Source organism: Wolffia australiana, chromosome 14 (genome assembly GCF_029677425.1).
Source record: "Wolffia australiana isolate 7733 chromosome 14, ASM2967742v1".
NCBI classification, from domain to species: Eukaryota; Viridiplantae; Streptophyta; class Magnoliopsida; order Alismatales; family Araceae; genus Wolffia; species Wolffia australiana.
In genome coordinates, this window is record NC_135848.1 from 3,535,523 (window position 1) to 3,561,900 (window position 26,378).

Genomic DNA, 26,378 nt, shown 5'->3' on the forward strand with positions numbered 1-26,378 from the left:
CAAAATGTTGTAACTTTTGCAACAGGAGGTTTTTTGACTGCCATTTGATGTATTGGAAAGCTTGAAGTCTAGGCTATCATTAGAATATTTTTCTATAAGAAATGGTAATAAAATTTAAATCAAATGTTCAGGAGATCACACAAACCTTGTTGTCACTCCCCCAAGGGCCAAGTGGTGCTCTTTGTCCAAGAATCTTGATCACCCTTGAACTCTCTCTCCCACACTCTTGTAGAACAATAATGGATCAAAGAAATCAGATGCACTAGGCCTCCAAGAAAAATTTGGGAGCAGAAATCCAAGATGAGATACAAAGAGAGGAGAGAAGAGAATAAATAGAAGTGGCTTAACTCTCCCAGCCATTGGATTTAATTCCAAGGGATTAGAGGACTAGGATTTCTTGATTTCCAGCCTGTGCCCACATGCCCGCCTTCTCATATTTCAAAGTAGACCTTTAAAATTCAAATTATGGATTAGTACCACATTTCTTGCCTTTAGTTGAGCCAGTCTTCAAGGACGTTTGAATGGGCTTCTCGAATAGGCTTCTTGTGTATTGGGCCTCTTCTTATTATTAGATGGCTTAGGTTTCTATTTTCGTCCCATTTGTATCTCAAATTCATCATGTATTTACCAAAGTTCTGTTTTTCAAATAAAACTCCAAGAAGATGTGAGAAATCCACATGACTCTAAAGAGTCAAGTGGGGTTAGTCTCAAAAATCAAAGAAAAATATAATAATAGAGCTTAGGAAAATAAATCATAAATTTCTCATTGTATCCTTAAATGGTGAATAATGCTAGTAAAAATCTAAAAATATGAGGTAAAAAAGAAGTATAGAAGCATAATTTTCTTGATCTAATTTGACATTATCAGATACCATCATCCGGTAACTGGACATCAGTAAAGATGTAATCAGAAACATCATCATATAGACTAAATTACATCAAACAACTAACAAATGGTAGAATGAAAACTCACACCATCACCTCTAATAAATAAGATAGATCTCCTAACCAACATGAATATTCAAAAACTTATTTATTGTTATTTATATTATATTATAAATATAAAAAATGTGAATCAAGTCACTGATTGATTTCTCTACGCATGGAATATATTTTATGGTTTCTTTACGCGTGTAACTTCTACAATTGGTTTGAAGTGTTATGAAACAGTTATATTTATGAGACATGTTACTATCCTATGTTACTGGCTCATATTGTTGAACCAACTTGCCCAATATATATGCACAAAAACATATCAACTACAGATGATGATATGGCATGTGATCCTTGCTAAATTTCAATGTATTTATGATAAGGCAATATAGATAAACATAGGTATTTAATCGTAACTTTTATAAGAATATACTACCTATTCATTTCACATGTAAATAATTAAGTATATAGAAGAAACTAAGTAGTAAATTGTATTTATAATCATCGGGGACATAAACATCACTATTGGTATGAATGACTTCCTTCAAAGAAACATATAGGATCTTTGCCACATGTAGAAACTATAAAATTAAAATATGAATTATCATAATCTACTATTAGAAATGTTAAAATATTTATTAAAATATGATATTATTTAGGATAATAAAATGGTTAGAAGTAACATTTAAATATATTCGCTACGCCTAATAAGGTGAAGGGACCACAAATGATATCGTTCATGTAGTCAAAACCTACCCCTAACATTTGAATTATAATTAGGTGTGTATGGAAACAATAAATGCATAGTGATTTTACAGGTCAATATCATGATATAAAAGTGATGTTAGCATGGGACACAAAGGTGTATTTTCATCATCTGCAACAGTGAATGTAAAGGGTACCTCTGAACAAATCCATTATAAAATCATATAAAAATGTGTATGGAATTGATCAAATTGAAATTTTATGGTATACTGATTATCAAATTTCAATGAAGATTCAAGCGGACGGCTGGTATAATAAATTGGAAAGAATAGAAAGTACATTACCATCAAATCTGTCGGAGCAAAAATCGGGTGTTAAATTTGTAGTCCTTATTATTTTCGCTTCAATCAAATAAAATGTTTAATTTTTAAACATACTCAGAATTGTATAGTGTTGAGTAAGTTTGCCTCCACAGGGATTGGCTCATAGAGTTGGATTTAACTGATGAGTAGGAGAGTTTAATTGTGAGAGAACAAGACAGAATTTAATTGTGATTTATAAAGGAAGTCCTCCCTAAAGATTTTATTTAGACCTAAAATTCTATATATAGGTAGTAGAAATCGATTACGGATTTTAGCAAATTGTTCTGAAATTTTTATAGGTTGATTTATAGGAGAAAATGCAGGGTCAAATATTGAAAACTAAGTATTTGATAAAATGCCTAAGAGAAGAAATTGAACTTATATGGATATTTAAAAGGAACGATGGTGATTGTTTTAAGGTATTTTATCCTATATGTATATAAAATAGGAAGTATATCTTCCTAGATTTTATTGTATTTTTATAGCATTTTAATTGGTTAAAAATATTTTAAATGATTTTTAATGATCGTTTGAAGAATTTGCACAAAAGGTGTTTGTAGAAATGCCTTAATGGGCATTGTTTTTTATTTTTGATAGTTCGCTCGAAATCGACTTATTTTGATTTTGAGGAGATGGACTGAGGATGATTCCTCAATCCTTGGTTAATGTTCTAGTAATAGCATTAACTATAAGGTTGAATTACTTACCAGATTCTGCACCAGCTCGGGGTTGCTGACGGCTCCTGACCCGTCTCCAACTGCGTCGTCCTTCAGGTAAGTAGTCTTGAATGTCTCCTTCTTCCACTCTTCTCCCTCATCAATCTTCCTTCAGGTCATGGCTCTGTCACCGCCGCTGATCGAGAGATCCAAGAGAGATGAGAAGAAGATGGAATATCGGGAATTCCTCGCGATCTCGGAGTCTCCGTTGGCTTCAGACTCTGTTCCCGGTCGAAATATTCCCTCCAGGTAAATCTTCCTAATTCTCTCTTCTTCTATCACTTTATTCACGTTCTCCCTTCAGGTCGCGGCACTATCACTGCCGTCGACCGAGAGTATCGGAAGAAAATGAAAAAGAAGTAGGATCTTCCCCTCCGTAATTCTATTTCAAAAGGGCATTTGAGTTTGGCGGCGAAAAGATGCATGTTCAGGGCCATACAAATGAATTTTATTGGGTAGGACTTCTCCAGAACTTCTCTTCGACAATGTGGAATTATTTCCCCTTACTTTTCGGCTGCAGAGATTTGCCCCCTCGTCACTGAAATTTGGTCGCCGGCGACGAAGAAGGCGACCAGAGGTGGCAATAGGTCGTCGGTGATCCCGGGCCATTAGATCTTCTGTTAGAGGGTTCAAAGACTACGATTAAATCGTATTCGTGGACCCTCTTTATTTCCGAGGGTTCTCTATTTATTTAAATATATATATTATTTTTATTTATTTTCTTTCTATTTAATCAACGACTTTCCTACTATTTTTTAGCAATGCAAAAACTCATTAAAAATATGACATTTTACATAATGAATGAATAATTGCATGAAAATAGAATTTAACATAAAAATGCACGTTCATTTCATTATATGACTTCATAGACCCTTAAGAAATGTCAGTTTGCAAGCATGATTACTGACTCGTCAAAAAATTCCTGCTTAGAGAGTAGATTAGATATATTAAACCAGTTTTTTTGGACTTGGGCGTGGTACATCAAATCAATAATTTGAAAGTGAAAGGGCCTTGCATGACATAGGAATGTTGTGGTCTCAGTTGGTTCTGTTGAATGGACACTACGTGGCCATAATATTAATTGTCGGCCAAAAATCAGGCATGCATTATAATTGGAATAACACTTTCTAAATTAACAATCATGTACAATGATCACTCCTAAATCATAAGCTCTCTCTCCTCCCTCTCGTCCCCTCCCTCCCTCCCTCTCTCTCTCTATCTCTTCCTTCTCTCTCTCCCCTCCCTCCCTCTCTCTTCCCTCTCTCTTCCCTCCCTCCCTCTCTATTTTCCTTCTCTCTCTCCCTCTCAGTCTCTCTTCCCTCTATCTCTCCCCCTGCCTCCCTCTCTCTTCCCTCTCTCTCTCCCCCTCCCTCCCTCTCTCTCTCCCTCTCAGTCTCTCTTCCCTTTCTCTCTCTCCCTTCCTCCCGCTCTATCTTCCTTCTCTCTCTCCCTCTCAGTCTCTCTCCCCTCTCTCTCTCCCTCCCTCCCTCTCTCTCCCCCTGCCTCCCTCTCTCTTCCCTCTCCCCCTCCCTCCCTCTCTCTCTTCCTTCTCTCTCCCCTCCCTCCCTCTCTCTCTTCCTTCTCTCTCCCCTCCCTTTCCTCTCTCTCTCTCTCTCTCGTCCTTCTCTCTCTCCTCCCTCCCTCCTCCTCTCCCTTCTCACTCTCTTCCTTCTCTCTCTCCCTCTCCCTCCCTCTCTCTTCCCTCCCTCTCTTCCTTCTCTCTCTCCTCTCCTCCCTCTCCCTCTCTCTTCCCTCTATCTCTCCCCCTGCCTCCCTCTCTCTTCCCTCACTCTCTTCCTTCTCTCTCTCCCTCTCTCTTCACTCTCTCCCTCCCTCCCTCTCTCAATTCCTTCTCTCTCCCCACCCTCCCTCTCTCTCTTCCTTCTCTCTCCCCCGCCCTCCCTCTCTCTCTTCCTCTCTCCCCCCCCCCCCCTCCCTCTCTCTTTTCTTTCTCTCTCCCCCTCCCTTTCTCTCTCTCTCTCTTCCTTCTCTCTCCCCCTCCTCCCCTCCCTCTCTCTTTTCTTTCTCTCTCCCCCTCCCTTCCTCTCTCTCTCTTCCTTCTCTCTCCTCCTCCCGTCCCTCTCTCCCTCCTCTCTCTTTTCTTTCTCTCTCCCCCCTCCTTCCTCTCTCTCTCTTCCTTCTCTCTCCCCTCCTCCCGTCCCTCTCTCTCCCTCCCTCTCTCTTTTCTTTCTCTCTCCCCCTCCCTTTCTCTCTCTCTTCCTTCTCTCTCCCCTCCTCCCCTCCTCTCTCTCTTCTTTCTCTCTCTCCCTCCTCCTCCCTCTCTCTTCACTCTCTCTCTCCCTCCCTCCCTCTCTCTCTTCCTCTCTCTCCTCCTCATCCCCTCCCTCCCTCCCTCTCTCTCTCTCTTATTTCTCTCCCCCCCTCCCTCTCTCTTCCTTCTCTCTCTCTCTTTCGTCTCTCTCCCTCTCTCTCTCCTCCCCTCCCCTCTCTCTCTCTTCCTTCTCTCCCTCCTCCTCATCCCCTCCCTCTCTCTCTCTCTTATTTCTCTCTCCCCTCCTCCTCTCTCTCTCTCCTCCCCTCCTCCCTCTTTCTCTCTCTCTTGTTTCTCTCTCCCCCTCCCTCTCTCTCTTTCTTCTCTCTCTCCCTCTCCCTCCCTCTCTCCCTTCTCTCTCTCCCCCTCCTGCTCTCTCTTCCTTCTCTCTCCCCTCCCCTCCCCTCCCCCTCCCTCTCTCCCTTCTCTCTCTCTCCCTCCTCCCCTCCCTCTCTCTCTCTCTTCCTTCTCTCTCTCCCCCTCCTCCTCCTCTCTCTCTCTCTCTTCCTTCTCTCTCCTCCTCTCTCCCTCTCTCTTCCCTCTCTCTCTCCCTCCCTCCCTCTCTCTCTCTCTCTCTTCTTTCTCTCTCCCCCCCCTACCTCTCTCTCTATCTCTTCCTTTCTCTCTCTCCCCCTCCCGCTCTCTCTTCCTTCTCTCTCTCCTTCCCTCCCTCTCCCTCTTCCTTCTCTCTCCCCCCCTCCCTCCCCCTCCCTCCCTCTCTCTCTTCCTTTTCTCTCTCCCCCTCCCTCCATCTCTCTCTTCCTTTTCTTTCTCCCCCTCCCTCTCTCTCCCTCTAAATCAAAATAGACCAACACCGTAGAACTCTAATTGCTTATCTTATTTCTTTAATATCCTAGAGATATAGTTTTATTGACACTGTAATCTTTCCAACAAAAAGAACAGTCACAAGTACAACAGCAAAGAGTCTTGAATGCAATGGAAACGTGCGCAGAACTTATGGAATTTGAAATTTATTTTAACGTAACTGGAGTTTCATATTTTGGTTTTTATATCACAAGTACAATAAAAAGTTGTGCATAAATTTTGAAATTTGAAATTTAATTCAATGAAAGTGAAGTTTCGGAAGATCCCTTTTTAGCTAATATCCGATGCGATCTCACTGGACAGAAGATACAAAATAAAAGATAGGATAAAATAAAAGGTTCTATAGGACTTAAATGTTAATTACAAATTTGAAAAGTTATATTAATGTTATTTAAATTTCGGGCCACAGAACAAACATAAAAATCCCAATATTTATCTTATTAGATTCCTATCCAAAATATTTAGATTTATCCCCACTAGTACGATAGAAAAGAGTCATAAATATGATAAATTAATACTTCAATTAAAATACTGAAAAGTTATTTAATCGCCCTAAAATTCTTAGAAAATGAATCAAATATAAATCAAAGATATTCCAAAATTTGAAAAGATATAATATTCATGCAATTAAAGTTTCAGATCACAGAACAAACAATATCACCCTAAGAGTTTAAGATTTATCTTTATCCCCAGAAGCCTCTGGCTTCACTATCAAAAAAGAGGCACAAATACAATAAGAATCGATGTTGGACTTAAATGGAAATTAGGAAATTTGAAAAAATATTTTATTTCACGTAATTAAAGACAGAATTGTTCTTCATGTCGGTAGTTTGCACGACGGCGCGTATTCATAATTCCATGGCCGTTTGATCTGTCCGGAGGAAAAATCTGGGAAGAGGGAAAAGAAACGAGCTGATTGATCATCTGATCGAAGCGCGAATTGGGTATTGGCGATCTGCCCATGTTTTTTCGATTAGCAGAGAATCGCGATTCGTTTCCGATTATATGAAGGGCCGTTCGAGCCAGAGGATCGTCATCCTCTCGCTGCTGGGCCTCACCGTTCTTTCCCCCGTTATCTTCCTCTATAATCGGATTTCGGGTCTTCCTCAATCTTCCGGTATGGTTATTGGAACCCATTATTTGAATTTATCTCTGCATTTTCCGATTTTTTTGTCTGGGTTTTTGAGTTTTGATTTTTGTTTGTGTAACAGATGAAAGTATTGGGCGCGTGGAGGACGTTTCGAGCAGTGTGAGGACCTTTTTGTTGGTTTAAAGAATTTTGTTTTTTGTGCTTATTTGAGAGGATTTATTTTTTGGTTTTGGATGTAGACCTATAAATCTGATGGTGTTCATCTAAACTCCCTCCTTCAGGTGAGGATTTTTGTGGTGGAATTTTGCTGAAAATATCAAATTTTAAATTGGTAAATCATTTCACCAGGAAGGGGGAGGAGTGGAGGAACCAGCGAGAGAAATATTCAAAGAGAGTTCTCTGGTTGAACCTGTTGGAAATGAAAGCTCAACGGCTAGTGTGCGTGTTAAAAGCGCAACCATCAAGAGAGGTCAGATTCTATATTTCCTGATCCTTCTCCAATGAGATAATCATGGATTTTGTTATTTAGATTTATTCTTGATCCTCCGTTATTCATCTTCTTTGTGTCCAAAGATGAGAGAATTTCCGGGGGTAATGAGAAAGCAACGCCGAAATTCAATGAAAGCGCTCCTAGTCAAAGAACGGTAAGATGATGATCAAATGAGAATTTTTTTAAATCTATCCCGGGCAAAGCTTTCTATAATAATTTGATCTTTTATGCATAGTTTCCATGAGAATCAAGAAAAAAGCTTGAATTTACTTCTTTTCCAAGTTTTAGGATTGCATTTTATCTCGTCTTTGTCAGGTTTTAACTTCAACGACCAGCCTTTGCATCCAAGCTGGATTGATGGATAAACTTCAGCATTAGGCTCCTGTAGCTAGTTCACAGCTGGTCTTCGCGGGCTGACAAATATTTTTTTAAAAAAATCAATTAGTCGAGGTCTTTTTAATGGATTTTGTCTCCTGGGACACGTTCTTTGTTCTGTTTGTAGATTTATAATCACGGAAAAATCATAGAATTCATAATTCTCTGCCTTCTGAAACATACAGGAAAAAGATAAGGGAGAGAAAATTTTAATTGTCTGGTCAAATGCGTCATGAATATTTTCGCAAATTAAATGCATCAATCACTGTTTGGACCTTCATCAGATCAAACCCACTCTTTTCCATCTCTATTTTAATTTGCTTTGTCGATTCAAATCCAGGTCAACAGAGGGGTAAGGGGAGGTTCCCCTCGATCATCCCTTGAAAATGAGAAGATATTCATCATGTGGGATCAGGTGATCATGGCGAGGGCATATTTACAGTTTGCCCCTCCAAACAGCAATTCTCGTCTAGTGAGAGAACTGAAGATACATATGAAGGAGATCAAATCCATCCTCAGTCAGGCGACCAAAGACTCGGACCTGCCGCGAAGGTCAGCTTACCTCTCCCATCTTATTCTTTGTAACAAAAACAAATAAACGTATATTTCAACTAGTGATTTTAAATATCTTATGCTGAGATGATTTTAGTGATAATGATGATAAATAAATTTACCTTCCGTTTTATTTCTGATCTTGAAGAAAGTGTAAGATAATGCTATTTAAATTTTTAAAAATTTTGATTGAAGATTTAAATGATGTTTTATAAAAAATATTTGAAGGGTTTGTGTTTCTGATCACCAGTGCCCTTCAGAAGATGAGAGCCATGGATGGTTCTCTCTCTAGAGCCGGCAGAGCTTACCCCGACTGCACCGCCATGGTCGCAAAGCTACGGTCCATGATGGACATCTCAGAGGAACAGCTCACAGCCCAAAAACGCCAAGTTTCCTTCTTAATGGGCCTCGCCCCCAGAACCATCTCCAAGGGCCTCCACTGCCTATCCATGACGTTGACTTCACAGTACTTTGAGCTCAAGCCTGAGGCCCGCGGGCCCACAAAGAAGGCCCAGGCCCGTGCCCGACGCTCGGATCTCTACCACGTGGCCATTTTCTCTGACAACGTGCTCGCCTGCTCTGTCGTCGTCAAGTCGATGATCGCGTCCTCCACAGTGAGGATAACTCCCCTTTCAACTCCAAATTTCTTGCCCCAGAATCTGAGCTTGATTCCCTCTGCAGGATCCGTCAAAGCTGGTTTTCCACGTGGTGACCAACCCCCTGAGTTACCCAGCCATGGTGATGTGGTTCCTGGTGGACCAGCCCAGCCGGGCCTCGGTCCATGTGGCAAGCACAGAAGATTTTGACTTTCTGAATTTTGACTTTGACCTGGACCGCCTCCGCTTCTTCCTGCCACAGATTTTCCCCTTTCTGCGTCGTGTCCTGTTGCTGGACCATGACGTGGTGGTCCGCCGTGACATGGCGGCACTCTGGAGCATCGATTTTAAGGGGAAGGTCAACGCCGCAGTTGAGACCTCTCTTCGACTGGGGTCGCTTCTCGACCTCTCAGACCCTGCCATGGGCTTGGGGTTTGACCCGGAGTCGCTGGCATGGACCTTTGGGGTCAATGTATTTGACCTGGACCGGTGGCGCCGGATGGGGTTGACTGAGGTGTATCACAATTGGAGCCAGCTGGTGGGTCCTCTCTCTTCTTCTCCCTTTTTTCTGAGCTTCCTGTCTGATGAGTTCTCTATCTTTCTCTGGCCTTTGACCTTGGCAGCTTGTGGACCCTCTATCTCTCTCTTCTTTAACCTTATGGCTTGTGGGTCCTCTCTTCCTCTCTTCTTTGACCTTGGCAGCTTGTGGGCCCTCTCTCTCTCCTTGTTAACCTTGGTTCCTGTGGGCCCCTTCTCTCTATCTCTCTCTTCTTTGACCTCGCCCGCTTGTGGGCTCTCTCTCTTCTGTGACCTCGCCCACTTGTGGGCTCTCTCTCTTCTTTGACCTCGCCTGCTTGTGGGCTCTCTCTCTTCTTTGACCTTGCCCGCTTGTGGGACCCTCGCATTCTCTCTCTTCATTGACCTTGCCAGAAGGTGGGTCCTATCTTTTTCACTCCTTTTTACTTTTTCTGGCCGTGGCTCATATCTCTTTCTCTCTCCATTGACCTTCCCATCTTATGGACCCTCTCGTATTCTCTATTCTCATCTTTCTGTTTTTGACCCTCCAGCATGTGGATCTGCTCATTTTCGCTCTTATTATTTCTGCATTTAACCTTGGAAAAATGGTGGTGTAGGCGGTGGCAATGCCGACGTGGCGGCCGGGGACGCTCCAGCTTGGGCTATTGACATTCTACAACCAGACAAGGCTGTTGAGGCGGAGGTGGCACTTGCGAGGGCTTGGCCATGCCCCAGGCCGTGCCACTAAGGCTGATGTCGAAGCTGCTGCTGTCGTCCACTACGATGGTGGCTTGAAGCCCTGGCTCGAATTGGGTCTTCCACAGTACAAAGCTTATTGGACTCAGTTCGTGAACTATGCCCACCCGCTCCTACGTCAGTGCAACATACATGATTAGTCCAAGCCTTAATAAAGTCCATGCTCACTTTGTATCCTCTATGGCCCCACTGTATGCCCATTCTTTCTCCAGTTAATAAACTAATCATTGAATAGTACAACGGTTGGAAATTTATTAATATTCAAGCAATGAATGGACATAGAGAGAGAGAGAGAGAAGCTACTAAACAGTTATGTGGCAAGGGTTTCTTGGTTTACTATCTGTAATCTGCAGACTAAGAGGGGTTGATTTGGTTTTTAATTTTAACTTTTCAGTCTCTATTGATCTTCCAAAATATCAAGAAGGGTGAGTTGGTTTTTAATCTCCACTTTTCAGGTATATCATTCTTCCTATAAACCAGCTGACTTAGAAGGGGTGAATTGGTTTGTAATTGTCCACTTTTCAGTATCTACTCTTCTTACACGAAATCATAACTTTCCTCAATCAAGATCTAAGTATTTATTGTGCTCTTGGGTTCCTACTGCCTCCAACATATTCAATAGTAATGTTAGATATATAGATAAAAATAGATATCGCGAGAAAGCAGTACAGAAAAGAGTCATGTTACTGGGGTATATTGAAAGGCTAGTAGAGCTGAAACATAACTAAAAATAAAGACTTCGATAATAATAAAGAGAGTGGTGTCGAGAGACAGAAAATAAGATTATAAGAAGGTATGTTGGAAGGGTTACTTGGGTCCTAGTTAGGCATCAGGCAACTGAGGGATAGAATTTTATTTTGATGTCCATTATACCAGTTCATGCTATTTTTTATAGGCATCACTCAATTTTCATCCATAAACATAGCCAAGAAAAGTAATTTTACATGCATAAAGACATTGAGGATATAGCAGTCAAACTGTGTTACAAGAGTTTCTTTGGTCCTTATCAGTGATCATATGACTAAGAGGAGGTAAAGTGACTTTAATGCACTATTTCAATTTCTATGTTCTTCCTATTCATCACTCAAGTCTCCACAATAAACATAGTCAACGACAAATAATGTTAGAAACAAAAAATGGAGAGAGAGAGAGAGAGACGTTGGAAAAGCTGAACATGGCAATGATGGAAGTGTCGGTGAATCTTTGTAATTAGTAAATTTCTTAGGTGTTGTTTAGTCATATGATCTGTTCACTAAATATTAAGTTTCAATCTTGACTTCTAAGTAAATTAGGTGGACAGTGATGAAGATAGGGTCATATTCACAATGATTGTTTTATGAAATGAGAGTGAATTAGAGTTTCAGGAGGACATATGGAGATGAGATGGTATATACTAGATAGTAGGAGATAAGATACAAACAATCAATCAGGACTTACATAGTTTGTAATACTCATACATCTGCCATTGCTAATTATATTTTACTACTTCCTAATATGTGTACTTCATCCCATAAAACATATAAAATTGCCAGAAAAAGGTATGAAATAAGATGGAAATAATATTTTTTCACCCCAAACTTCAGCTCTTCCATGGTCCAAATATCTCGCTCATAACCTTGATGCTTTGCTTCTCTCGATACCTCATGAGCTCTCGGGAATGATATGAAAATTGTATTTTATTCAAATTGAAGAAGAAATAAGCGTGGGACAAAGAGGATAGGGTTTCACTCTAGGCAGGCCAAGTTGGTTTCTCTCCCAAACTAGAGTGAAGGAGCAAGATATATTCCAATATCCAATGCAAGAGATTGTAGAGCATTAAATACAGCTTCAATCTTCGGTATTTTTCTCTCTTCCTGAACTAGTATTTTACTTTATATAATTATCTCCCTAAGTTTGCATTCCACCTTTTATCCTTATCTCCTATTTTTTCATGTTTGACATCTTACCTTTGATTTTTGATGTTGTATTCGGATTTACTTTTGAGACATGTGACCAACTTGTTTACGATTTGATATGGGGACTGTTGGAAATATGCGGCATGTAACCTAATTGCACATTCTGTGTCTTGTTCAATATGTTTTTATGCCACTTATAATTGAAGTCCATGAATACATGCAATGAATAAGTGAATTATAATGATATCATAATACACTGATCATTACTCTTTAAATGTGTATTCTAAACATTCCTATTCGAAGGATAGTTGAGAAGGACACTGAAATATCCATAAATAATAGCACAGTATACTCTCGCTCATATAATGAGTTTAGCCAATCCCATAGACATAAGTGAGGAGACATTAAAGAAAGATAGTGGGTACTCTTTAGAGAAAGAGTTCACTAAATTGATCCATATGAATCCTTCACAGTACCTAGCATCAATCAGGTTGATTCATGTCTTTTTCTGTGTAAGTGGTCCTTAGACTTGAGACACAAAAGACGCTTTTGGATGTATAATTGTATTCTAAGATTTCAAATCATCGAAGCTCAGATTCAACATCAAATCCATGAAGGTAATTGTGTTGTGAAGATGGGATCGTCTGCCCTCGTATTAGAGGAGATTGACTCAAATAAGAAAATATAGTTAAATCCCAAGCTAGGTTTGTCAAAATATTGGATTTAAAGTCCTCAGGTTTTCCATGCATTAGTATAACTATAATAAAAGATATAGGTTTTGATGTTTAAGCATGCCCTAAGTTATTCATGAGTCTCACATGGATTGAGGATTATACAGACATGACATTAATAACAGTAAAGGTTCGATGAGAGAGTTGACATACTCCTTTGTGTCATTCTTAATTAATTAAAATATAACTCAATATAATTAATCACTACGGGTGGTAAATAACTATTATTTTGCCATATGACACAACATTTTCATCCTCATCTCATGACTTGATTTTCATTTTCACAGATTTCTCTTGTTAAGCATTTCTAGTTTTGGATAGATTATGTCTTCCACATGGTTTTATTTTTTTAACTATTCCTCTATCCTCATCTTTCAGATGCCAATGAATGAAATATTTTTGTCTAATGGTTAATAAGGTGAAACTCAATGATTGATGTATAAGGTTTAAGGTTTAGGGGAATTTGTACCAACTTGTTAAGTTTGATGGTTTAACTTCCATAATTGGGATTAGATATCAAATTGAATGCTGAAACCTCTGATAAAAAATTCATAAAATGATTTTAAGAGAATATTCCCATAAGTCTTTTTATATTCATCTGACTAATTGAACCAATAATAATTATTTAAAAGATTAACCTCAGATGAAGATTTTACTAAGTGGGCTAATCATGAGCATGTCTTTAATGCATAAAAAAATGATTTTTAAAAAATTATCATGATGCCTTTGTAGTGTGTTAACTTCTGAAAAATTAAAATTTCATTATGTTTAATGCATGGGATTATATAAATAGAATAAATTTTCAATTATGCATCTATATCACTAATAATGTATATTTTTCTCTCAATATTTACACATAAATATCACTTATATGTATCTCTATCATTCCCTTCTCTATCAATTTCTCTAATTTTCTTTGCGTCTACTGATGTGTATATCTATCACAATATACGTATTACCTAGATATTTCTTTATTTATATATCAATTGCTAACTCTATATATAAATCGATGTCTATGTTTTAGTATATGAATACTCCCTATGCCTATATCTTCATCTTTCACGCTAAGTAGCCATCTGTACATGTTATATACCTTCATTTGTACTGTTTATCTCTCTAAGTCTCTCCAATTCTCTATGCATCTCCATAAGTCACTCTATAACTGAATATATATGAATATCCATGTTTATCTCTTTATCTGTCTCTATATATACCGCCACTCTACCACTCAACATCTATTTATTTGTATTTCTTTATAATTATCTATTCCCATATATATATTTATATGTATATATATATATATATGTGTATGTCTATAATTTTATAACTGTTTCTATCCAACTCTATCTCTTTGATACAATATTACTCACTCTGTAACTATGTATCTACTACTCCCTAACTCTCCCTATATATATACCTTCTTCATGTATTATATATTTTTTCCTCTATTTCTGTATCTCTCTCTATGTCCCTCTATTTTTTTCTCTAACTCTCACTAATATAATACACTAATTGTTAGATTACTATCATGAATTTATGTTTTTATTTGCATTAAAATGATTATGTGTATGTGTCATCAAGTGTGAAATGGTTAAATATATATCTATAATGGTATTCTAGTTTATATGGAATTTATTATGTTTTATGGAATTTTGTGACCTCATATTCATAAAAATATTAATTTTCTAAATTAGGATATTGTTATAAGAATTTATGACATTCAAGTGGTAAATAAAATAATTTTCTGAGTTGAAATATAAATATTTTTTTTCTTAATAAAGCTATATTTTATGGAATTATTTAAAGTGATTTCATAATATTTCTGTATTTATTCAAGTCTCACCAAATTTAGTAGTATTATTTATTTGGGTTATGTCAAATCATTGGCCACAACCAATCACAGCTGAAACCAATGTTTTTATTTACAAACATTTCCAAACGTTTTCCATTATGGCACCCCAAATCATAATGCTATAATGGTCAATAATTTTTTATATTTTCTTTTTTTATTTACACTGGAAGAATTGGACCAACAAAAAGTCAATGCAAATTTGAACTTAAATAAGTAGAGACACATGGTCCTATGAGAAAAGAGGGATTTAAATTTCTTTTGATTTTTAGAGAGAGAAAATTGTGGGTTACGACGTAGGCTTTCTGAAGAATTTGAGGGGAAACAATTTCTTACAAACATTTGTAACGAAAATGTAGTAGAATATTCAGAAAATATGAAGATTTCATGATACATTGATGATCCAATGTGTGGATCGATGAAGGAGAGAGAATGTCCAATGGCTGAGAATGATTCAAACTCAAATCATGATATCGAACACTTGAGAAGGAGTTTAGAGCTGAAATTTTGAATTGGCTTTGTCTTTCCCTATGTCTTATATCCATCCATAACCTCTAACATATACCAAGACCCCTTTATCCATGTAAAAATCATCTTGGAACTGATCATATTTTAGGAGGTTGAGAGAAAGAAAGTGATTTTGATACAAATCAAGTTTCCGTGGTGATCGTCATTTTTCAAAGTTAGAAGATGAAAGAGAAGTTGAGAGAATGTCTCCCAGTGTCGCAAATTTTCTTGACCTTGAAGGAATATAAGTTTCTGTGATGACTCTGCTTGAACTTACTTCATCACCTTCTTCTAGACATCCACCTATTCTTATCCTTCCATCCACATCTATCTTTCCATGTCGACACGTTCACCTATATCCATCTCATCTTTATTACACAAATCCATACTTCATCATTATTCACTGTGCCAAATTATTTCAACTTATAATCATTATATACATTAATTATTACAACCTTATATCCCTTATCATATCACCATATTCTTATTATAACATATGTCCTCTCATCCTCTAAGTACCGTCTAAAAAGGTGTTTAATTCCTAATATATGTTTCATGTGGAGACGATCATTACTCATCACTAGCAAGTCATATTTTTTTACAAGCCAAGTTCATAATTTTTTTATTGATTAACTCAGATATCAAAAATTAAAACCCCAAATTTGAGTGCATCAATTCACTGTCTTTATCCGTAGCTATATGTCCATATCTCCCTAATAGAATATCTATCTTTGTCTCCCTATATATTTTCTTGTCTCCATCATTCTATAATTATATATTTATCTTTCTTTTATCTTTCTATTTATATTTATCTATGCACCTCTATTATAAATAATTATCTATATATATGTATAAATATATCCACTTATGAGTATCTAAATATCTAACTCAATATATCTTTTTATTTCTATGTATAATATTATATTAAGATATTATATTTCTCTATCTCTCACACTACCTCTATATGTATGCATATTTTAATCCCAACCTTTATCTCTATCTATCCATCTTGATATCTGTCTAGCTCTAGCTATCTATCTCTACATATATATAATCTTTAACTTTACATATGTATCTCATTCTGCCCATATATATTATTTTCCTTTATAATTTAATCTCTTTATCCTTCAATATTCCTATCGTAAACTCTTTCTTAATCTGTCTGTATCCAAGATATTTGTGTATCCATTTATCTCTATCTTTTTATTGTTTACCATCTCGAAGTAACTCTATACCCATTTTATCTATTTGAATCTTTATATTTTTTATATATTATATAAGTCCATTACTCCAGATATCTCTGAAACTCTATCTATATGTGTCCCCAACTCTATCTTATTGCTATGTCTCTCTGTGTGTGTATATCTATATATGCCTCTCTATACTCTCCATATCTATGTATGTGTTTGTATCTTTATTTCTTGTCTCAGAGTCACTCTATTTTCTTACCTCTATCGTGATTTCTATTTTCTCTTCTTTATAATTTATGTCTCTCTCTATTTATGTCTTTCTCTATAACTCACTCTCTTTGTAATCATACATTTTTCTGTATATATATTTTCTCTAATTTCCATATTCCACTCTCTGTGTGTATTTATCTATTCATATGCCAATAACAATACATATTCATTCTATTTATTTATTTATCAATATTGATCTTAATCGATTCGTGTATGTCCTGATTTATTTTCATATATTCCTCTTCCTCTCTCTCCCTCTCCCTACAGATATGTACACGGTACCCAGTGCAGATAATATGTTATGTAATGTCAGGCTATAACAATGAAAGAATTATGAATGATGGTTATAGCAAAGGGGTAATACATGAGGATAAGAAATCTCTGGACACTTCTTGATAGCTGGTAAGTTCATTTACACTAATGATGGCTATTATAATTGAATTATAGAAAAGACATTCCTTCTCTTGAAGAAAGGATGGCAGCACTAATATCTTATTGAGACACTTTAAAAGTAATTCCTTCTCTTGAGTTCACTTTACGAGTAATATTAAGAAATGGATGCTTTTTACATGACATATTTCAAATTCTCATAAACAAATATAATAACTCATGTTAATCTATCCCTAGAAGATGAGGAGATTATTTGATTCCTTCATTTAGTATTTCTCTCTGAGGGTCTTTGAGTTGGATTCGTTCAAGGGAGATTCCCAGTACAGATCTCTGGCATAGGAGGTCATCCCTTGGTCATGTTCAATCACACAGAAGGCATTTAGAGTCTACATTAAGATAAAAGATAGTCTCATTGTGAAGTTTGACAATCTCCAGTTGGTATCCCTTATTCTGGAAGCATGAAGGGTGAGAAATTGGGTCTTTTTGGGCATTATGGTGCATTAATTTAAAATGGAGTTGAAACTATGTGAAAATTGATGGGTTTTTTTATGGAACGCATGCCAATTGAACATTCTACATCTCATTGATTATTCATTGATACAATAATATTCATTATTATGTGTGTGCAGTGCTTATAATGAAGTCCAAAAATATGTGCAATGATTACTGAATTATGATGAGATCATGATATTTATATCAATTGCCTTTAAACATGTATTATGTATATTCATGTATAAAGGATACTCGAGAATAAAATCAAAATATCTGGATAGAATAGCATTATCTATCCTCACTCATTAGTTTAGTAAGAATGATCACATAGCCATATAGTGTGGAGAAATTAAGCGATGGATAGTGGGTGTTCTTTGGGGAAAGAGTTCAGTGATTGATCTGTATTAATCTCTGGATGGCTCCTATCTTATTGTCAAAATAAAGCAGGTTGACTCCTATCTTGGTTGTGTATGTGTTATTAAGATCAGAGATACCAAAGACATCTTGTGGATGAACAATTGCATTTTGACTATGACTTATGAGTTTGTAATCATGACATTTCAAACAATATAACATTACAGGTGATTGATAGTGCTCAAGATGAGATATGCCATCCTTTGTATAAGAGGAGGCAGGCTCAAGGAAGATGATGCATATTTGATAACTTTTTGTGATTTTGGTGTTCACATAATTTAACATTTCCATGTAGGCTACACAACAATAATCTGCAATGTCTTGTCCAATATGAATATGCTCAATTTTTTGGACAAGAATTTTAAATCCAAAATTCACAGCCGATTGTCATATACAAGGTGGATTTATCTTTGTATTTCACTAGAGGACATGGAACGTACACTTGATTTAGAAGAAATACACATTCTCAGTACATGGTATTATGATGAATTGACCTACCTTGGAGAGGTGGTAGCCCAATTTTGGATATTGGTCATAACATTAAACGAATTGTCAAAAAAGATGGGCATTAGGTTGACATGTTATCAATTCAATGCATAAAAAAATGAACAAACTTCAATTGGATTTTCTAACAAGGAGTAACTACCTATATCAGAATCAAAAGTACTACACCAAAGAGGGCAATGATTAGCTACATGGTATCAGTATTTGTGTTCTCAAATAAAGATAGGTGTACCTTATAAAATGAGGATTGTGCTATTCTCAAATATTTATGTCATATTCTCCAATTATTCCTCTTTTCCGCACATTGTGTAAGTTTTTGAAAGACTGCAACTATGATTCTTGTATTCCCTATGATCAAGATGATGATTACCACCTGAATGATGTGTCCAAAGCTTCAAGATAGATGCCCAGATGATGATTACCATTGAAACTCAATTTGATCATCCTACAAAGTGTTAAAAAATCTAAAGTGTTAGGTGTATGATGTTTAAATATACAACCAAGCCATAGAGTTCTTAGTATAACAAGATGATAATCTCAAAGTTTGGGTCTTAATTCGTCGTTGGTAATTGAGATTATTCAATAAATCTATGAACATGTACTTAGTAATTTTTAGCTAGTTCTGATTATGAATCGTCTCCACAAGGAACGACTATTGAAGACTTAATATCCTTGCTATAGTGATTATCGAAATGAGAAGAGATAATTCCTAATATGAAGTCAATTGACGAGAAAATACTGGGCGAGATAGTGATATTGAGTCATGGAGAGTAAATAAGGATCATTCAAAATTGAAACGAGCAGGAGAAAGCGAGAACAAAATAAGAATGATGAGAGGCGTAATGGGAGTAGGTAGAGAACAAGTTGGATACACTAATGATCAAGTAGGTGAGTGGTAAAATGAGATTATGGGGATGTATGGAGGTGGTGTGATGGTGAGATATAATGATGTAATATAATTATGCTATTGATGATGTTAAAAAAGAGCAACGTAAGACAAAAATGCTTACCATAGATCCTTACATGGATCACGGTGATTCGCAAGTGCCAGTAAGCTCCCCTCTTCTCGGATGCTTCTTCCCACACACCCAAGGCGTTTAGAACATGTATAATTGTTGTATGGACAAAAATAACCTGTTGGGATGGTGAGAAAAATTTAAGAGTAATTATTTCTAAATCTTTCCAGGGTCACAAATAAAAGAATTCTTCTTCATATCAGTGACAATCACACCACTGGAGAGGTTATTCTTGGCGGATTGTGCTTTATCGCTAAAAATGCAAGGCTTACGACAGATACCTGCAAGTTTCTCTAAACCCTGAGATGGTTGCAACCAACTACACTAACTGTGCATGAGAAATTTGGTCTCAAGAAAATTGTGACTTGCAAAAATTTTCCAGTGTCTTACTATAGGAAATTTAGATATACAGGACTAACTTTTGATCTTAGTGGAGTGAACTTTAGGATTGGAGCATACTTTGAAGTATTCATTTAACACAAAATGGCAATACATTGGTTTTATTTTTTTACTATTATCTCATTTCTCTTTTTTCTCCTTTTTTCCATGTTTTGAAGCTACTGAATTCTCACCTTAGTGCTAGGTCCAACTATTCTTAAATGCAAATATTTGTAGTTTTTGGTCTGCTGAATTTTTGTATACAGGTAAATGAAAAGGGATCCCGATGAGGAGAAGACAAGGAAGAAATCATTGGTAGGTCATAATGATTGAGCATTCTTTGAGGACTATTCTTAAGGAAAAAACATGGTCCAAGAAGGCAGTACAAGTTCTCTTTCAATGAATATAGGATAAAGGGGCCCATAAAATACACCACACATTTTATTTCCTGTACTTTTGAATTCATTTTATTTATTCATGTTTGTATTTCTAACTGATATCAGCAATGATGACACTCTTATACATGGATTTTTTTCTGCCCAAGGGATCTGAAGCAGATTGACAAGAGCACCATCAGCATCATTACTAACCCCATCTTCATGGAATTAAATTATGTCCACAAAAATATTAAATATTTATCTATGTTTCTTGGTTTAAAAAGCTTAAGCATTATCTGTAAGGTATGTTTATGCTATTTAACAACTTTCGTGAGAAATTTATAACATTTAATATTTTCGTCACAATTGGGATGGCTAGGTTCCATCTTTAGAATGACCCATCATCTAGAGAAGATGGTTTCCATCATGAGAATTTGGATGCTCATATGGATACCAGTTATACTTTCAATGACATTCATGCCCTCAAAAAATATCATGGGTTGTAAGGTTTTCATTTTGGAATAATTATGCTTATTTTAATGAAATGTCATGAGTTGATATTCTCTCATTGCCGAATTAGTCAACAACGATCTTTGATATGAAAATTGTCCTCTAAATTTTCAATGTTTGACGGTGAAGCGAAGCAAAATCTGTTGAAATATAATGGATTAAGATTCAGCTCATTCAACAAAAGATCAAATTAAGATTCAAACTCGTTCATGTAAGAACAAGTGGCCAAAGGAAACTCATATTTGGGGCCTGGGGAGGAAGGTCATGTTAAAGTGGTTATTTCCAAAAATTTAATCATTCCCTCTATTCATTGATCATTTTTTATTCTACTTGCTTTCATTTTATAACAGAAGCGAGTGCAGCTGCACCAACCTGGAAAAACCTGAGCATGGTGCATTGCACACATAATGTGGCAAGTAGAACCTTCCCCATGAGAAGGGATCTATTATATTTACTTTCTTTAAGGGAAGAAATTTATTTTGCGATCCCTGACAATATTTCACCTTTTCTTTTTTTATTTTATAGTACAGATATAGGCATAGATGATATTTGAAAACAGATATCAATGGATATGGATATGGATATGAATATGGATATGGATATGGATATGGATATGGATATGGATATGGATATGGATATGGATATGGATATGGATATGGATATGGATATGGATATGGATATGGATATGGATATGGATATGGATATGGATATGGATATGGATATGGATATGGATATGGATATGGATATGGATATGGACATGGATATGGATATGGATATGGATATGGATATGGATATGGATATGGATATGGATATGGATATGGATATGGATATGGATATGGATATGGATATGGATATGGATATGGATATGGATATGGATATGGATATGGGTATGGATATGGATACGGATATGGATATTGATTTACATACAGATATAGATACTGAATTATTTTTAAGTATAAATTGGGTTCAGACTTTGGATTCAGATAGGAAGGTAATTATATATGTACTTATACTTTTCAAAAAAAAAACTTCAACTCAATTCAATTTAGCTTTGAAATACTTTATTTGTGTCAGAATAGATCTGATTGGTATGATTGATACATGGACAGCTCGCTTAAACAACTATGAAAATAAACTTCTTCAAGAAAAAATGTGGTCAATTAACCTCTTTCCAAACTGAACTGTTTTTGGATATTAGATGTCTTTGGTCCCTCATTTTGGTTTGCTGCTTCAAGTGTGATCATCTTTGGGTTCGTTGATCTGATCACTGAACCTTTTTGTAGATTGTTGGGGGTGTAGAAACTGCAGAATAACTCTAATCTCAAGGTATTTCTTGGATGCTGTTCAACGAATTTTGAAACATGCACTATATGCTTGTACTGAGATAAGTCAAAGTAAAAATGAATGTAATCAGGTCAGATATAGATGCGGTTCTAACATGGGCATTATTTTTCCTTGTCTATTCTCAGACTTTTTTGTGGCTATGATGTCTATACTTAAGAATTGGTGGCATGTTTCCTTTCTTGAATCGGCAAGCTGCTTTTGAGGCAAGAGTTTCTATTTCATGGTCTGAATTAAGTAAAATATTAAACTAATACTATTTGTCAATGTAGAGGTTTCAGGACTGCCGTTGATCATCATAAGCTTATTAGTCCCAACTAACATTGATTTCCCAACTGTGATGGTAGTTCTACACCTTGGACCAAATCCCTTGACAAAAGGTTCTATTTTCTCCATACATTATCTCTTGGTTAGCTTATGCATCAAATGTCAACTTTCCTTCCCTATGAATGTAAGACATAAAAGTACACCTAGTTACACAAACATTTACATATATAGATAAAATATGTTATAAAAATATATACGAGCATAGAAGTAAATACAGGTAGACATACGAGTATAGAGATATTAGATAAACGTTAATAGATATAGAACACATGTGCACGAATATTTAACTAGATTTAAGCAATGAAGAATTAACCCAAGGTCAATGTAGCTGATTTTCTTATTATTGTCTGTCTGCGGTGGAAGTTCCTCAGACAGTGATGAGTACACAGACCATAACAGGTCCACAGACATTGACTTTCATGTTAGTCAACGGTTAATGGTCAATAATCAACGCATTAATAAACAGGAGGGACCTTAGTCAGCAACAACTGCACAGCGCCGAATCGGAGACGCCCCCTTTCCTCCAGGCGACTACAGAAAATAGCAATAATACAAGATTAAGTAACTCACCATGATGAAATAATGTTCCTACTAATTATTCTCTCTGCACCTAAGAATACAAAATTTTACATGGATGGATCGGGTTAGCTGTACCCAGCACCGTGTTTCTTGCCAATAGAATACTAATTCAATTAGGAGATTAATTTTACCTGATGCGGTTGCACAACAAACTGAGGGGCACGGACGCGTTTGGACCCATCGCCGAGGCGCTTCCGCGCAAGTTGACTTGGGTCATCGCCGATCTTGAAAAGACCCCAAAACAGGTCAATGGATTGAATGGTCAACAAAAATAGTCAAAGCTGAATAGAAATTCACCTGTTCCTGGAGTAATCCAAGGAGCATGCTCTTGCAACCAGACGCATGGACCACGTCTAGACTTGGGCACTCGAGGACCAGCCTCTCTGAATAACAAGTCAACGGTCAGAACCCTGAGTTGACTTTATCAATGAGATAGCAAAGTCAGCTGTAAGGGTCCCACCTGGGTGCAGATTCGTGCAAGAGTTTAGATTGAGGTCAGACAGCCTTGGACAGTTGAGGTGCAAGGCCTGCAAAATGACACGGTCCACGTCTGTAAGTCAACGCACCAAAGGTCAACGGTTCTCAAAAGTCAACGGGTTCGACACCGACGTCTAAGGCAGAGCAGCCCCAGAGGCTGAGCTTCTTCAGCTGCCCATGCTTGATGATCAGCTTCTGGTACATGGGTTGAGCTACCCGCGTTGACTTTTCCCTGGTGACGTAGCAGCTGACATCATCTTCCTGGAGATCATTATGGGATGCCGAGTCTTGCATGCTCATCCCGCAGTCAATCAACCGGAGCAGAGGTAGCTGAGCTGTCGCAAATTGGACCCCACCTGAAACAAAATTAATATTAAATTAATAGTCTTAATCAATCCAATATAGAGAGAAATAAGAATAGAGCTCTATAAATCTGGAGAGATGTTTCAATTACTTGATGTAATGTTGGGGCAGAGAGCCAGGAGAAGCCTAGAGAGAGAGTCTGGGTACACGTTGCATATCATTCCAATGCCACTGTCGCTGATGCTAGATCTGATTAAACGATTTAAATCAAAATTATTTTAGGATAACAATTTCTTAAAATAACAATTTCCCTATGTAATAATGATTTTTCAAGAAAATTGATTTACCCGCTAAGATCCAGCAACTCCAAGCTTGTGAAGGAGGAAACAATGGAGGCCACTGCAGCGTCGGTAATCTTTGACCCAAGAACCAGGGAAAGCATGCGCAAATCTCTGAAATCATGGAATAAATAAATACATTACCGATATATTAAAATATGGGATGAATTTGAATAAGTCATGATGAATGCAAACCTCAGCTTTCCTCCGGTAAGGGCAAGAACAGCGGGATTCGACAGCTGGGAAGAAGCAACGTGAATGTTCTTCAGCTTTGAACATGTTCTGCTCAGACCTTCCAAGATCAATGTAAGATCTGTAGATTCGGTTTCATGTTGCCCAAAGTCCAGAGAAATTTCGCCCAGATTGGGGCAGTTAATGAGCTGCATAATTAATGCATTAGATTCTGACATATTCATTAAAAAATTAGAATTGGAAAATGGGGAATGGGACTCACTGATTTGGAGAGAGAGTGGAGACCAGATAGCCAAAGAACATGCAAGCTAGAAGAAGATAGGTTAAGAAATCCCAGGTTGGAGCAGCCTTCGATTTTAAGACTGTTCAGATAACGCTTTTCCGCCACGAACCGCCCTAATGCATCACTGAAATAACAACGAAGAAAGATCACTGATTATTGGCCTTAAATCTCCGGCTATAATTACGTTTATGACTTTAAAAAAGACCAAACTAGAACGATTGTTCCAAAATATTGGGATTGATAACGACAGATTCATACCCAGTGATACGGTTGACGGCAGTATCATGCAGGGTGATCTCAAGCGCTTCAAGATTTGGGCAAGAGAAGGCAATGCAAGCTAGAACAGTAGCATTAATGTCACTGCAGGCGAATCAACCCAATATTAAATGAAAATCATAACATTTGACAACATCAGGATTTGTATATTCTCCAGAAGGAAAAGAGGGTTCTTTGAAAAATGGTCAATAATTTTGACAAGATATGGGATTAGAGAACAGAATCAGACATTCGATCTCCATTGAAGAACAGCTAACCTTTCCATCCGCAGAGAAAGACGGACCAGAGAGCTGCATTTCTGAAGAACAGATCCCACAAAGCTGACCTGCGATCGCCGAGGAACCTTAATTCGAAGCTCCTCGGCGGATCTCCAAACTCTACCAACGCAATCCTTCCACCGCTTAGATACTCCCGCAGCCACCGACAGATCTTTCGGCGGCAGCCGGCTAAGAACATCGACAAGAACTCGAACTGGCAAGAACCCGCCAGCGAGTTCGTCCCCAATCTCATCTTCAACACTCAAATCTTCAATTGTCGAGTCAAGGCAAGGAGTAGAGCTACCCGGCTCTGCGATATCGTCGAACGAGAGAGCGCGACGGAGACGCTGGACCTCGATGGACGGAGATCCGGCGGCCACGTGGACGGGAGACCCAGTGGAAACGCAGACGTGGCCCTTCTTGGGAAGCCCACATCGCCCGCAGTTGTAGCTTCCCCGCTTCTTGGCGACGCCGCCGGAAGGCGGCGGCGCCGCCACCGCCTTCCGCTTCAGCGCGTCGGAATCCGCCGCCGAGGCGGGGTGGTGGTGGTACATCTCAAACCCTGAATCGAGATCTTCAGACTCCGATGAAGCAGATTCAGCGAAATGGCGATACAACTGATAAATCCGTAATCGAAAACTTCAACAACGGGAAGCAGATTTAAGCAATCGATATACGATTGACGAACAAGGAAGCAGATCAAGGCAATGGAATCCTTGATCGATGTATCCGATGAACAAGAATGCAGATTTAGGCAACGAATCGAAGTATTCGACGATTGGAGAAGCAGATTTCGACCTAAACGGCGGATTCTGAGCCGAAATCTGACGGCGGAATCAGCAGTTTTCTAAGAACGAATCGAGAAACGGAAATCTTTGAGGATGTAAGAATCAAAATTTGGGGGGAAGAATGAAGATGAGTGATGAATCGAGGATTGCGAAGAGGGGAAGAGGGGAGATTGGGGAAGGGGATACGAAGTGAAGAAGGGGGGAGTTGGGTTTCTAGAGAGAGAAAGAGAGGAGGCGGGAGTTTATAGATGATTTCGCGCCTCTTTTTTCCCCCCCGCCAAGAACTGACCCGGTCGGACCGGATCGGACCGGAATGGACCGGATTCTTGGGTATTTGACATTGACCTTCTTTGATCTGTCTCTCAGCATTATAGTGCAGGGACGCGGACGGGACGCGGACGCGGACGGGACGTAGACGGTTCGGGACGAACTTCGTCCCGTCCTACGTCCCATGTTAGAGTATGGACGAAGGACGGGACGGTTTTTCATCTGCGGTCAAAAAAACC

At 37.8% G+C, this 26,378-nt stretch overlaps 2 protein-coding genes across 2 annotated transcripts; one reads left to right on the forward strand and one right to left on the reverse strand.

Moving 5' to 3' along the window:
* The first annotated feature begins 6,650 nt into the window (after positions 1 to 6,650).
* Positions 6,651 to 10,457, forward strand: LOC144712241 (putative galacturonosyltransferase 5). The gene is made up of 9 exons (XM_078586458.1): positions 6,651 to 6,930; positions 7,025 to 7,062; positions 7,143 to 7,184; positions 7,252 to 7,372; positions 7,477 to 7,547; positions 8,109 to 8,320; positions 8,571 to 8,934; positions 9,002 to 9,454; positions 10,050 to 10,457. Exons 1-9 carry the CDS (start codon positions 6,819 to 6,821, stop codon positions 10,326 to 10,328), a joined length of 1,692 nt encoding a protein of 563 aa, XP_078442584.1. The 5' UTR covers positions 6,651 to 6,818; the 3' UTR covers positions 10,329 to 10,457.
* Positions 10,458 to 22,687: 12,230 nt separating this feature from the next.
* Positions 22,688 to 26,094, reverse strand: FBL17 (RNI-like superfamily protein). Its single transcript, XM_078586666.1, has 11 exons — positions 25,085 to 26,094; positions 24,810 to 24,911; positions 24,531 to 24,675; positions 24,272 to 24,456; positions 24,086 to 24,190; positions 23,890 to 23,987; positions 23,568 to 23,791; positions 23,419 to 23,485; positions 23,256 to 23,341; positions 23,090 to 23,182; positions 22,688 to 22,910 (listed from the first exon to the last, which is right to left on the reverse strand). Exons 1-11 carry the CDS (start codon positions 25,636 to 25,638, stop codon positions 22,854 to 22,856), a joined length of 1,716 nt encoding a protein of 571 aa, XP_078442792.1. The 5' UTR covers positions 25,639 to 26,094; the 3' UTR covers positions 22,688 to 22,853.
* Positions 26,095 to 26,378: the final 284 nt, after the last annotated feature.